Source organism: Oncorhynchus mykiss, chromosome 2 (genome assembly GCF_013265735.2).
Source record: "Oncorhynchus mykiss isolate Arlee chromosome 2, USDA_OmykA_1.1, whole genome shotgun sequence".
NCBI classification, from domain to species: domain Eukaryota; kingdom Metazoa; phylum Chordata; class Actinopteri; order Salmoniformes; family Salmonidae; genus Oncorhynchus; species Oncorhynchus mykiss.
The window spans coordinates 10,537,788-10,552,500 of record NC_048566.1 but is presented as its reverse complement, the minus strand read 5'-3'; the positions used below and the strand labels follow the sequence as shown (position 1 = coordinate 10,552,500).

Below are 14,713 nucleotides of genomic sequence, written 5' to 3'. Positions count from 1 at the left end.
TATTAAAACTAACTAGCTGGGCTCTGATGTGAGTCTGGTCTTACTGATGGTATTAAAACTAACTGTAGCTGGGCTCTGATGTGAGTTTGGTCTTACTGATGGTATTAAAACTAACTGTAGCTGGGCTCTGATGTGAGTCTGGTCTTACTGATGGTATTAAAACTAACTAGCTGGGCTCTGATGTGAGTCTGGTCTTACTGATGGTATTAAAACTAACTGTAGCTGGGCTCTGATGTGAGTCTGGTCTTACTGATGGTATTAAAACTAACTGTAGCTGGGCTCTGATGTGAGTCTGGTCTCACTGATGGTATTAAAACTAACTAGCTGGGCTCTGATGTGAGTCTGGTCTTACTGATGGTATTAAAACTAACTGTAGCTGGGCTCTGATGTGAGTCTGGTCTTACTGATGGTATTAAAACTAACTAGCTGGGCTCTGATGTGAGTCTGGTCTTACTGATGATATTAAAACTAACTGTAGCTGGGCTCTGATGTGAGTCTGGTCTTACTGATGGTATTAAAACTAACTGTAGCTGGCCTCTGATGTGAGTCTGGTCTTGCTGATGATATTAAAACTAACTAGCTGGGCTCTGATGTGAGTCTGGTCTTACTGATGGTATTAAAACTAACTGTAGCTGGGCTCTGATGTGAGTCTGGTCTTACTGATGGTATTAAAACTAACTGTAGCTGGGCTCTGATGTGAGTCTGGTCTTACTGATGGTATTAAAACTAACTGTAGCTGGGCTCTGACGTGAGTCTGGTCTTGCTGATGATATTAAAACTAACTAGCTGGGCTCTGATGTGAGTCTGGTCTTACTGATGGTATTAAAACTAACTGTAGCTGGGCTCTGATGTGAGTCTGGTCTTACTGATGGTATTAAAACTAACTAGCTGGGCTCTGATGTGAGTCTAGTCTTACTGATGGTATTAAAACTAACTAGCTTGGCTCTGATGTGAGTCTGGTCTTGCTGATGGTATTAAAACTAACTGTAGCTGGGCTCTGATGTGAGTCGGGACTGATGCTCTGGTTTACATTTATGTGTCATACACTTTACTACAGGCCACGTCTGCCCTGGAGCTCTTTATCAATACATGTGTGGAGCAGTCCTTTAATGTTGTTTGGAGTGTTTGTTTTAGTGGATGCACTCTCTCCTGTCTGTGTGTCTGTGTGTGTGTGTGTGTGTGTGTGTGCACTGCTGGAGCTGGTGAGAAAGAGAAAACGATGCTCTACTGTGGGCTGACAGCTCAGTGGGGCTTTACGAAGCCTCTGCTTACAGGAGCAGAGAAAGTTGGCAGGGAATTAAGAGTTAGAGAGGAGAGACAGAGGCTGAGGTCAGAGAGAGAGACAGAACTTACTGTAGCACGGTGTCATATCTATCTCCTTTTCCCCCTCTCTCTTTTGCTCTGTGTCTCTCGCTCTCTCTCTCTCTCTCTCTCTCTCTCTCTTTATTTTGCTCTGTCTCTCTCTCTCTCTCTCTCTCTGTTTTTTAGATATTCAGGCCACAGGTTGTGACTGAGGAGTTTCTCTTCAAATTTGGAGCACTGCTGGTAAGTCATTGAGACAGTGATGTGTAGTGGTATTGTCCCATGGCCTTCTGCACCCCTTATTTCTGATGTTCTTCCAGAGTCACATAACATCTATTGATGCCAGTGAGACCAGTTTGGGCAGTGCAATAGGTGAGTGAATGTCAGCTTGCTTTATCACTGGTTATTAGTAATACAGGTTTCATCTGGACAACTGGCCCATAAAGCCCAGACTGTTGGTGTAACCTGCTGCTTGATTCCCAGGACAAGCAGGTTCAGAGGAGCTGATCAGGAACACTCTGTCAGCTGTGGAGGCCATCACCCAGCACCCAGCCCTGCTGACGCCCCATCACTGTCCTGTGAGTAGGGTCCTAGTCCCTAACCTCTTATCCCCTAGCCCCTTAGCCCCTAGTCCCTAACCCCCTAGGTCCTAGCCCCTAGTCCCTAACCTCCTAGTCTCTGGCCCCTTAGCCCCTAACCTCTTAGCCCCTAACCCCTTAGACCCCTAGTCCCTGGCCCCTTAGCCTCAAACCCTTAGCACCTAACCTCTTAGCCCCTAGTCCCTAACCCCTTAGCCCCTAACCCCCCTGGCCCCTTAGCCCCAACCCCTTAGCCTCTAACCTCTTAGACCTAGCCACTAACCCTCTAGCCCCTAATCCCCTGACCTCTTAGCCCCTGACCCCTTAGCCCCTAACCTCTTAGCCCCTAGTCCCTTAGCCCCTAAACCCCTGGCCCCTTAGCCCCAAACCCTTAGCACCTAACCTCTTAGCCCCTAGTCCCTAACCCCTTAGCCCCAAACCCTTAGCACCTAACCTCTTAGCCCCTAGTCCCTAACCCCTTAGCCCCTAACCCCCCTGGCCCCTTAGCCCCAACCACTTAGCCCCTAACCTCTTAGACCTAGCCACTAACCCTCTAGCCCCTAATCCCCTGACCCCTTAGCCCCTGACCCCTTAGCCCCTGACCCCTTAGACCCCTTAGCCCCTAACCCCCCTGGCCCCTTAGTCCCTAACCCCTTAGACCCCTTAGCCTCTAACCTCTTAGACCTAGCCACTAACCCTCTAGCCCCTAACCCCCTGGCCCCTTAGCCCCAACCCCTTAGACCCTAACCTCTTAGCCCCTAACCTCTTAGACCTAGCCACTAACCCTCTAGCCCCTAACCCCCTGACCCCTTAGCCCCTAGTCCCTAACCTCTTAGCCCCTAACCTCTTAGCCTCTTAGCCTCTCTTCCCTAACCTCTTAGCCCCTATCCCCCTAGCACAACAGTCTCTTTTCACCCTCTAGGCTTTATTAACGCCCCATCACTGTACTGTGAGTCTGGCCCTGTGGTCTGCAAGGAGCCTGCAGTAACAGCGGCTCCCTAAGCCCGAGGCACTACAGCCTGCAGCAACACTGGGCTCGTCCAGAAACAACCCTTGACCCCTAATCCACTCAGATGCCCACTCAGATCTACATAAGTGTCGAGGGGCTAAGGACTAGTGGTTAGTGGTTGTCTACCAGCCCTGTACTTCCCTCCCCAACACAGGGCCCTGGCATGGGGGGTTGACTTGGAGTAGTCATGATTGGTGTTGGAGAGAGACTGTCAGGCCAGCAGACCATCAGTTGTGCTGTCTCAGGAGCTCCAGCAGAGTGCAGCTGGGCCTTGGTCTGGTCTGAGGAGACTGTGGAATGAATATTGACCTACAGGAAGGAGCTGGGCCGGGCACGGTCTGAGTCCTAAGAGCGCTATTCCCTATATACTATTGGCCATGGTCAAAAGTAGTGCACTATAAAGAGGATAGGGTGCCATTTGGGACGCTGGCAGGAAGTAATGAGTTGAAGAGGCTTGATGGTCCTGTGAAGAAGAAGAGCAGCTCCTCTCATACTGAGTAACATGAGAAGAAACTTGAATTACATGTCTGACACTAGTCATTAGATTCCGCTGAGTGTTGTCTGTCAGCAGTGCATGAGTACACACACAGTTTAATGTTTCCTTTTGTTCCCGAGTGGCGCAGTGGTCTAAGGCACTGCATCTCAGTGCAAGAGGCGTCACTACAGTCCCTGGTTCGAATCCAGGCTGCATCACATCCGGCTGGGATTTGGAGTCCCATAGGGCGGCGCACAATTGTCCCAGTGTCGTGAGGGTTTGGCCGGGGTAGGGAATCATTGTAAACAAGAATTTGTTCTTTACTGACTTGCCTAGTTAAATAAAGGTTAAGTAAATTGTTGGAACAAGCTCTCTGCAGAGGTGAAACACAGCAATATCGGATCTAGTCATCTGTTTTTAGTTGTATCTATTTATACTCTTGACTGGCTGTTGCCTGATAGAAAAGCCTCTTCTGAGTCAGACAGACACTTAAAACCCTTTGCACGGTGGAGGGAGAATATGTGCTGAATATAATGGGAAGCACAACAGTCTCTTTTGATGGATATATTCTAATAAACAACAAAGGTGCTCAATGGATCCATCCCAAATGGCACCCCAATCCACTTATACAGTAGTGCACTGCTTTTGTCCAGGGCGCATAGACCTCTGGTCGAGGGTAGTGCACTATATAGGGAATTAGGCTGCCATTTGGGACACATGCATCGAGACACAGTACATTCTTTATACCCACCTCAGGCTTCTTATTCTAATGTTGTCTCCTGTTTAGATTACATCCTCGTTGAATGTTTACTGTTGTTTCTACGGAAATCGTCCTCATCATAATAGACTAGAACAGAACAGAGCGTTTACTGTTGTTTCTACGGAAATCGTCCTCATCATAATAGACTAGAACAGAACAGAGCGTTTACTGTTTTTTCTATGGAAATCGTCCTCATCATAATAGATTAGAGCAGAACAGAGCGTTTACTGTTGTTTCTATGGAAATCGTCCTCATCATAATAGACTAGAGCAGAACAGAGCGTTTACTGTTGTTTCTATGGAAATCGTCCTCATCATAATAGACTAGAACAGAACAGAGCGTTTACTGTTTTTTCTATGGAAATCGTCCTCATCATAATAGACTAGAACAGAACAGAGCGTTTACTGTTGTTTCTATGGAAATCGTCCTCATCATAATAGACTAGAACAGAACAGAGCGTTTACTGTTGTTTCTATGGAAATCGTCCTCATCATAATAGACTAGAACAGAACAGAGCGTTTACTGTTGTTTCTATGCAAGGACAGGAGCAACATCATATTCACATAGAGATTGGGAGTGCTCACATCAGGTGTTTATGATGGAAGGACAGGAGCAACATCATATTCACATAGAGATGGGGAGTGCTCACATCAGGTGTTTATGATGGAAGGACAGGAGCAACATCATATTCACATAGAGATGGGGAGTGCTCACATCAGGTGTTTATGATGGAAGGACAGGAGCAACATCATATTCACATAGAGATGGGGAGTGCTCACATCAGGTGTTTATGATGGAAGGACAGGAGCAACATCATATTCACATAGAGATTGGGAGTGCTCACATCAGGTGTTTATGATGGAAGGACAGGAGCAACATCATATTCACATAGAGATTGGGAGTGCTCACATCAGGTGTTTATGATGGAAGGACAGGAGCAACATCATATTCACATAGAGATGGGGAGTGCTCACATCAGGTGTTTATGATGGAAGGACAGGAGCAACATCATATTCACATAGAGATGGGGAGTGCTCACATCAGGTGTTTATGATGGAAGGACAGGAGCAACATCATATTCACATAGAGATGGGGAGTGCTCACATCAGGTGTTTATGATGGAAGGACAGGAGCAACATCATATTCACATAGAGATGGGGAGTGCTCACATCAGGTGTTTATGATGGAAGGACAGGAGCAACATCATATTCACATAGAGATGGGGAGTGCTCACATCAGGTGTTTATGATGGAAGGACAGGAGCAACATCATATTCACATAGAGATGGGGAGTGCTCATTTCATTGCTCCTCGCTTTAATAGACGACATGTTTCAAAGAAAAGACATCATTTCTACATTTGCATGTGATGAATAAATGACTTGTTGGTGATGTATAACAGGAGTCAAATGGAAATACTGTCTTATATTAGGTTTAGGTGTTGTTTATTTGACGTTTGTTTTATTTATTTGTTGTTTTATTTTATGTTTGTTGTTTATTTTATGTATAAATATGTATTTTATCTCTTCAAGGTTGTTGATTGCATTCTTCCTCCACTGACTTCTCTTGCCTTCAGTAAAAATGGTAAGGAAACGTCTGGGTCATGTGCTCTCCATGCTTAACATCTAAGTACATAGATAGGCAGTCTGGAACGTGCCCATTCTCCAATGTTCCCTATCTAGCATGGCACACAGCAAGGCCCTTGGTCTAAAGTTAACCGCATTTGCATGTGCTTGGTATTATAGTAAATGTTTTGATTTGTATGTAAGGTAACTATCAGCTTTCTCACTGCAGAGGGTCTGCATGGATCAATAATGCTGTGTGTGTGTGTGTGTGTGTGTGTGTGTGTGTGTGTGTGTGTGTGTGTGTGTGTGTGTTACATGCTCTGTTTTGTGTTGTAGTGGAGTGGCGTATCGTCAGCTTGCGTGTTCTGTCAGAGATCACACTGCTGCTGCTGAGCCAAGAGGCCGTGGAGGAGGGAGAGAGGAGAGAGAGAGAGTGCAACTCTTCAACTGGCAGACTACTGACTCTCATTACAGAAGCCCTTCTTCCACAGTGAGTATGCTCTCTCCTGCATCTCTCTATCTCTCTCTCCTCTACCCTCTCTATCACTCTGCTCTTCTCTACATTTTCCCTCTCTCCTCCCCCCTCTTATCTCCCCTACCCTCTCTCCCTGCTCTCTCTCTCCGCTCTCCCCTATCCTCTCCCCCCTCTCTCTTATCTCCCCTACACTTTCTTTCATCTCTCCTCACCTCTCCCCACTCTCTCTCTGCTCTCCTCTAACCTCTCTCTCCGCTCTCTCCCTATCTCTCTCTGCTCTCCGTTACCCCTCTCTCTCTATCTCTCTCTGCTCTCCTTTACCCCCCTCTCTCTCTGCTCTTCTTTACCCCTCTCTCTCTATCTCTCTCTGCTCTCCTTTACCCCTCTCTCTGCTCTTCTTTACCCCTCTCTCTCTCTATCTCTTTATCTCTCTCTGCTCTCCTTTACCCCTCTCTCTCTCTCTGCTCTCCTTTACCCCCCTCTCTCTCTCTCTCTGCTCTCCTTTACCCCTCTCTCTCTCTCTGCTCTCCTTTACCCCTCTCTCTCTCTCTCTGTTCTCCTTTACCCCCCTCTCTCTCTCTGCTCTCCTTTACCCCTCTCTCTCTGCTCTCCTCTACCCTCTCTCTCTACTCTCCTCTACTTTCACTCCTCTCTCTCTCTACTCTCCTCTACCCTCTCTCTCTACTCTCCTCTACTTTCACTCCTCTCTCTCTCTACTCTCCTCTACCCTCTCCTCTCTCTCTCTACTCTCTCTCCTCTCCTCTACCCTCTCTCTCTACTCTCCTCTACTTTCACTCCTCTCTCTCTCTCTACTCTCCTCTACCCTCTCTGCTCTCTCTCTCTCCTCTCCTCTCTCTCTCTCTACTCTCCTCTACCCTCTCTCTCTACTCTCCTCTACCCTCTCTCCTCTCTCTCTCTACTCTCCTCTACCCTCTCTCCTCTCTCTACTCTCCTCTACCCTCTCTCTCTACTCTCCTCTACCCTCTCTCCTCTCTCTCTCTACTCTCCTCTACCCTCTCTCCTCTCTCTCTCTACTCTTCTTTCTCTCTCTCTCTACTCTTCTTTCTCTCTCTCTCTACTCTTCTTTCTCTCTCTCTCTACTCTCCTCTACCCTCTCTCTACTCTCCTCTACCCTCTCTCCTCTCTCTCTCTACTCTCCTCTACCCTCTCTCTCTCCTCTCCTCTACCCTCTCTCTACTCTCCTCTACCCTCTCTCTCTACTCTCCTCTACCCTCTCTCTCTACTCTCCTCTACCCTCTCTCTCTACTCTCCTCTACTTTCACTCCTCTCTCTCTCTACTCTCCTCTACCCTCTCCTCTCTCTCTCTACTCTCTCTCTCCTCTCCTCTACCCTCTCTCTACTCTCCTCTACTTTCACTCCTCTCTCTCTCTCTACTCTCCTCTACCCTCTCTGCTCTCTCTCTCTCCTCTCTCTCTCTACTCTCCTCTACCCTCTCTCTCTACTCTCCTCTACCCTCTCTCCTCTCTCTCTCTACTCTCCTCTACCCTCTCTCCTCTCTCTCTCTACTCTCCTCTACCCTCTCTCTCTACTCTCCTCTACCCTCTCTCCTCTCTCTCTCTACTCTCCTCTACCCTCTCTCCTCTCTCTCTCTACTCTTCTTTCTCTCTCTCTCTACTCTCCTCTACCCTCTCTCTCTACTCTCCTCTACCCTCTCTCCTCTCTCTCTCTACTCTCCTCTATCCTCTCTCCTCTCTCTCTCTACTCTTCTTTCTCTCTCTCTCTACTCTCCTCTCCTCTCTCTCTCTACTCTCCTCTACCCTCTCTCTCTACTCTCCTCTACCCTCTCTCCTCTCTCTCTCTACTCTCCTCTACCCTCTCTCCTCTCTCTCTCTACTCTTCTTTCTCTCTCTCTCTACTCTTCTTTCTCTCTCTCTACTCTTCTTTCTCTCTCTCTCTACTCTCCTCTACCCTCTCTCTCTCCTCTCCTCTACCCTCTCTCTCTCTACTCTCCTCTCCTCTCTCTCTCTACTCTCCTCTACCCTCTCTCTCTACTCTCCTCTACCCTCTCTCCTCTCTCTCTCTACTCTCCTCTACCCTCTCTCCTCTCTCTCTCTACTCTTCTTTCTCTCTCTCTCTACTCTTCTTTCTCTCTCTCTCTACTCTTCTTTCTCTCTCTCTCTACTCTCCTCTACCCTCTCTCTCTCCTCTCCTCTACCCTCTCTCTCTACTCTTCTCTACCCTCTCTCTCTCTACTCTCCTCTACCCTCTCTCCTCTCCTCTCCTCTACCCTATCTCTCCTCTCTCTCTACTCTCCTCTACCCTATCTCTCTCTCTCTACTCTCCTCTCTCTCTCTTCCCCCTCTCTCTACTCTCCTCTCTCTCTCTCTACTCTCCTCTCTCTCTCTACTCTCCTCTTTCTCCTCTCCTCTCTCTCTATTCTCCTCTCCTCTACCCTCTCCCTTTGTGCCTCCCTGTCTTCAGCTGCTTCTGCAGACTTCTCAACTTTAGCTCATTTAAAAGCTCTGATGACATGGATTAATTAATGACCAGAAACTGAGAGCCAGTCCAGCTCCACTGTTCATCTGGGCCTGGGTGTGTGGAGTGCAGTCAAAGTAGTGAACCTTCTTGTTTTGTTAACTTTATTTGGCCAGTTCCCTAGTGTATAAATAAACATTTCAAATAAACGTTTTAGATTTATTGAATGTATTTATGTTTTTTTCATTAGTTATTTAGATTTATTGAATTCAATATTTAAACCAGTCCCCATATGTGTTGGCCAGTTCTCTGCAGAGGATTTCTCGATAGTTAGTAAAACATCTATACACCGATCAACAAGCTGTTGAACTAACTAGACCCTAAACCTCTCTGTAGGGGACTACCGTAATAGCTATCCATATAAAGTGTGACTAATGCCTCTCCTATGTTGTACAGGTATGAATCTCTCCTGTTGGAGCCAGACCCAATCCCAGTCTACGCTCTCAAGCTGCTGGTGGCCCTCACAGAACACAGCAGCCCCGTCAACAGGTAAAACCTTCTAAACCAGCCTCCTGAGTGGCGCAACGGTCTAAGTCACTGCTTTGCAGTGCTTGAGGTGTCATTACAGACCCTGGTTCGATCCCAGGCTGTGTCACAGCCGACTGTGACCGGGAGACCCATGAGGCGGCGCATTATCGGCCCAGCGTCGTCCGGGTTAAGGGAAGGGTTTGGCCGGCCCGGGATTTCATTGTCGCATCGCGTTCTAGCGATTCCTTGACTTTGAGCACCAGCTGGACGGTGTTTCCTCCGAAACATTGGTGCGACTGGCTTCCGGGTTAAGTGAGCAGTGTGTCAAGAAGCAGTGCTGCTTGGCAGGGTCGTGTTTTGGAGGACGCACGGCTCTCTAGGGGAGTTGCAGTGATGGGACAAGACTGGAACTACCAATTTGGATATCACAATATTGGGGAGAACAAGGGGTAAAATAAAATAAATAACTTCTAAACCAGGGATCATCAACTAGATTCAGCCGTGGGCCGTTTTGTTTCTGGAGGATGGTCTGGAGGATGGTCTGGAGGATGGTCTGGAGGATGGTCTGGAGGTCTGGAGGATGGTCTGGAGGATGGTCTGGAGGATGGTCTGGAGGTCTGGAGGATGGTCTGGAGGTCTGGAGGATGGTCTGGAGGTCTGGAGGATGGTCTGGAGGATGGTCTGGAGGATGGTCTGGAGGATGGTCTGGAGGATGGTCTGGAGGATGGTCGGGGGTCTGGAACATAATTACTAATCATTTGTAGACTGCAAACTGACCACAAGAAGCACAGATATAATATTAAACTAAACATAATCATTTAAAACCTTGTTTACGTTTGTATATAATCACGTCTCTACTATGTGTGGGAATACTTGGAAACAGATTTCAAAATCAAAATTACTTGGAGCTGATTTCCTGGTGTTTTCACAGTCTTTTATGTCCAACCATGGAACATATATATATATTTCCTGGTGTTTTCACAGTCTTTTATATCCAACCATGGAGCATATATATATATATTTCCTGGTGTTTTCACAGTCTTTTATGTCCAACCATGGAACATATATATATATATTTCCTGGTGTTTTCACAGTCTTTTATCTCCAACCATGGAACATATATATATCTTTCCTGGTGTTTTTACAGTCTTTTATGTCCAACCATGGAACATATAAATATATTTCCTGGTGTTTTTACAGTCTTTTATGTCCAACCATGGAACATATATATATATATTTCCTGGTGTTTTCACAGTCTTTTATGTCCAACCATGGAACATATATATATATTTCCTGGTGTTTTTACAGTCTTTTATGTCCAACCATGGAACATATAAATATATTTCCTGGTGTTTTTACAGTCTTTTATGTCCAACCATGGAACATATATATATATTTCCTGGTGTTTTCACAGTCTTTTATATCCAACCATGGAACATATATATATATTTCCTGGTGTTTTCACAGTCTTTTATGTCCAACCATGGAACATATATATATATTTTGTGCTCAGAACATTTTAGTTGCCAAATAAAAGCATTCGGCCCGCGGGTTGCCAGCTGGGGAACCCTGTTCTAAACCATCTCCAGATAGACAGACTAGGACTCTAACCAACACAGTGTCATCTTGAAGAAAACCAGAGAGTCTAACCAACACAATGTCATCTTGAAGAAAACCTGAGAGTCTAACCAACACAGTGTCATCTTGAAGAAAACCAGAGTCTAACCAACACAATGTCATCTTGATGAAAACCAGAGAGTCTAACCAACACAATGTCATCTTGAAGAAAACCAGAGAGTCTAACCAACACAGTGTCATCTTGAAGAAAACCAGAGTCTAACCAACACAATGTAATCTTGAAGAAAACCAGAGTCTAACCAACACAGTGTCATCTTGAAGAAAACCAGAGAGTCTAACCAACACAATGTCATCTTGAAGAAAACCAGAGAGTCTAACCAACACAGTGTCATCTTGAAGAAAACCAGAGAGTCTAACCAACACAATGTCATCTTGAAGAAAACCAGAGTCTAACCAACACAGTGTCATCTTGAAGAAAACCAGAGAGTCTAACCAACACAATGTCATCTTGAAGAAAACCAGAGAGTCTAACCAACACAGTGTCATCTTGAAGAAAACCAGAGAGTCTAACCAACACAGTGTCATCTTGATGAAAACCAGAGAGTCTAACCAACACAGTGTCATCTTGATGAAAACCAGAGAGTCTAACCAACACAATGTCATCTTAAAGAAAACCAAAGAGTCTAACCAACACAATGTCATCTTGATGTTGCGATGGGGTTGCTATGGCATCTGTTATTACCCAGAGTTTATGGAGGTGAGTTGCGATGGGGTTGCTGTGGCATCTGTTATTGTCTACCCAGAGTTTATGGAGGTGAGTTGCGATGGGGTTGCTATGGCATCTGTTATTGTCTACCCAGAGTTTATGGAGGTGAGTTGCAATGGGGTTGCTATGGCATCTGTTATTATCTACCTAGAGTTTATGGAGGTGAGTTGCAATGGGGTTGCTATGGCATCTGTTATTGTCTACCTAGAGTTTATGGAGGTGAGTTGCAATGGGGTTGCTATGGCATCTGTTATTGTCTACCCAGAGTTTATGGAGGTGAGTTGCAATGGGGTTGCTGTGGCATCTGTTATTGTCTACCTAGAGTTTATGGAGGTGAGTTGCAATGGGGTTGCTATGGCATCTGTTATTGTCTACCCAGAGTTTATGGAGGTGAGTTGCAATGGGGTTGCTATGGCATCTGTTATTGTCTACCCAGAGTTTATGGAGGTGAGTTGCGATGGGGTTGCTGTGGCATCTGTTATTATCTACCTACAGTTTATGGAGGTGAGTTGCGATGGGGTTGCTATGGCATCTGTTATTGTCTACCCAGAGTTTATGGAGGTGAGTTGCAATGGGGTTGCTATGCCATCTGTTATTGTCTACCCAGAGTTTATGGAGGTGAGTTGCGATGGGGTTGCTATGGCATCTGTTATTGTCTACCCAGAGTTTATGGAGGTGAGTTGCAATGGGGTTGCTATGGCATCTGTTATTGTCTACCCAGAGTTTATGGAGGTGAGTTGCGATGGGGTTGCTATGGCATCTGTTATTATCTACCTAGAGTTTATGGAGGTGAGTTGCGATGGGGTTGCTATGGCATCTGTTGTACACAACGCAACCTGAAGAGACAACACAGCATCTTGATTAACACTTGCATTTTTTTTCTGGTGTTGAATATTAAGTTAAGAAATTATTTCTGGGGGTTAAGAAATTATCAAATAAAAAAAGTGAATTGATCTCTCTCTTCTGTCTTTCTCTTTCTGTCTCTCTCCTCTCTCTCTGTTTCTCTCTCTCAATTCAATTTCAATTTAAGGGTCTTTATTGGCATGGGAAACATATGTTTACATTGCCAAAGCAAGTGAAATAGACAAGAAACAAAAGTGAAATAAACAATAAAAACCTTACAGTAAACATCACACTCACAAAAGTTCCAACAGAATAAAGCCATTTCAAATGTCATTATGTCTATATAAAGTGTTGTAATGATGTACAAATAGTTAGTACAAAAGGGGAAATAAATTAACATAAATATGGGTTGTATTTACAATGGTGTTTGTTCTTCACTGATTGCCCTTTTCTTGTGGCAACAGGTCACACATCTTGCTGTTGTGATGGCACACTGTGGTACATTAAGTAGGTAAAAAGTCTCTCTCTCCTTCCCTCCCTTAAAGCTGTAAACCATAAGCTGGTTTTGGACACATCAGATCATTCATGTAATTATTACTACCCGAGAAAACAAAATCACGAAGTCAATAATTGTATTGTTTATCAGCAGCCTAATACATAGTTTAATATGCTTGACCTTTTCGCAGCATCAGCATGTTGAGGGGTGTTCCAGAGTTGTGGCCTCATGTAGGGAGCAGTGTGGAGCTCAGGCCCAACACTGCACTGTTTCCCTAATAACACACTGTAGATCCCCCTCCTCCCTCTGTAGCTGCCTGCCTGCAGGGCACAAACTCACAGTGCATGGCACATCTAGAATTCAGCTCACACCACGTTTCCTTGGCTTGCCAGGGCCGTTCCACCCCTCCTCCGTTCAGTTATCTGAATCATAGGGGAAAGTAGAGCATAAATAAGAGCAAACTTAAACTAATTTTAGAGAAATACTCACATAGAGACATTATTTAATTGCAGAAGTTGATGCATAAGCACACAGACACGAGGCATTGGCTTGTCCTTATTGAAAGAAAGCTACACTGGTAATGTGATGTTAAAGAGATTCTCAGAGGTAGGTCTTCCCTGATATGCTGCAACAGTAACACACTCACACACGCAAACACGGTCGTACGCAAGGTCACACACGCGCGCACACTCACACACACTGGGCTGAAGGAGAGGAAACCGTTCCCTGGGAAAGGAAAGTCATCGATTGATTGATGATTGGGTGTGTCCAAATAGGACCAGCCTACAGGAGAGGTGTGATGTCACCGCCATGTCGCTGCTGTTCAGGGGAGAACAGTGGAGCTGATAGAAGGAGAACAGGAGAACAGAACAGGGGGGTTAACAGCTCCCGGGGGAGTTTTAAAGGAGTCTTTCACCAGCTGGTGGCAACACACACCTCAGCAGTATGTCTGTCATCCTGCTCAATGGCTTTCAGATCACACTGGACCTGGAGCACAAAGAGGAAGACGTAATGTCACTTTTCAAAAGGAAATCTGAGAATGTCCTTAACCAACCCGTCCACTCCCACCCTCTTTGAAGACTGTCTGGATCTCAAATGGAACTCTATTCCCTATATAGGGCACTATGTTTGAACAGGACCCATAGGGCTCTAGTCAAAAGTAGTGCTCTATGTAGGGAAAAGGGTGACATTTGGGATGTACAGTATGTTGTAGGTTGCTATAGCTAGCTAGCTGCTGCAGTTGTATGAGATTCCTGCATAGTGTTTAGTATTAACCATGGATATTCCAGTGTTCATCAGAGAGCCAGACTGTCCTCTAACCTAATGGCAGGCAGCAGGCAGGCAGACAGGCCCTTTGTGTGCTTGGGATTAGTAAGGAATATTGATCTGTTACAGAGGAAAGGTCAGACTAAGCCTAAGTTAGGGACTGCGCTGCTTAGCAGAGGTGGGAACGTGATGTGACTGAACGATGCAGAAGAAGTCGTTAGAATGAATAAGATTTCACTCTGCTGTGTAATAAACTGTGAACACCACCACTGCACCATAGTAAGGCGATAGCAGTCTGTATACTAAGTAAGGTATTATATGGGTTTATCAATGAATAAAGCTGTGCAGGATGTTGAAATAGTTGAAGAGCAGTAGATGCCAGGCTGGTCTGGTGATGGTAGTATACTGTATCTAAAGCATGTTGCCATTGTCTCCCTGATAGTTCCTCAAGCCCTCTCATCTGGGTGATCCTCATGAAACAAGGGTACTCTGTTCCCTACATAGTGCACTACTATGGACCAGGGGCATTTGGGAGCCGCTGTCTGTGATGAATTGAGAGCTGGTTTCTCTGTGTTTCTGTGCTGCCTGCCTGGTCGTTGAGAAGGTGATGATGGACACCAGCTGGGTGCGCTTACATA

The 14,713-nt window shown here is 45.7% G+C and overlaps 1 protein-coding gene across 2 annotated transcripts in view; it reads left to right on the top strand.

Moving 5' to 3' along the window:
* LOC110520767 (serine/threonine-protein kinase ULK4) overlaps positions 1–14,713 on the top strand; it is a 209,529-nt gene that overhangs the window by 58,947 nt on the left and 135,869 nt on the right. For both annotated transcript variants that reach the window (XM_036937563.1, XM_036937571.1), the window contains exons 25-30: positions 1,489–1,545; positions 1,623–1,674; positions 1,786–1,880; positions 5,655–5,706; positions 6,024–6,177; positions 9,055–9,147. In XM_036937563.1, coding sequence (XP_036793458.1) covers positions 1,489–1,545; positions 1,623–1,674; positions 1,786–1,880; positions 5,655–5,706; positions 6,024–6,177; positions 9,055–9,147 — 503 coding nt within the window. The remainder of the gene's footprint in view (positions 1–1,488; positions 1,546–1,622; positions 1,675–1,785; positions 1,881–5,654; positions 5,707–6,023; positions 6,178–9,054; positions 9,148–14,713) is intronic.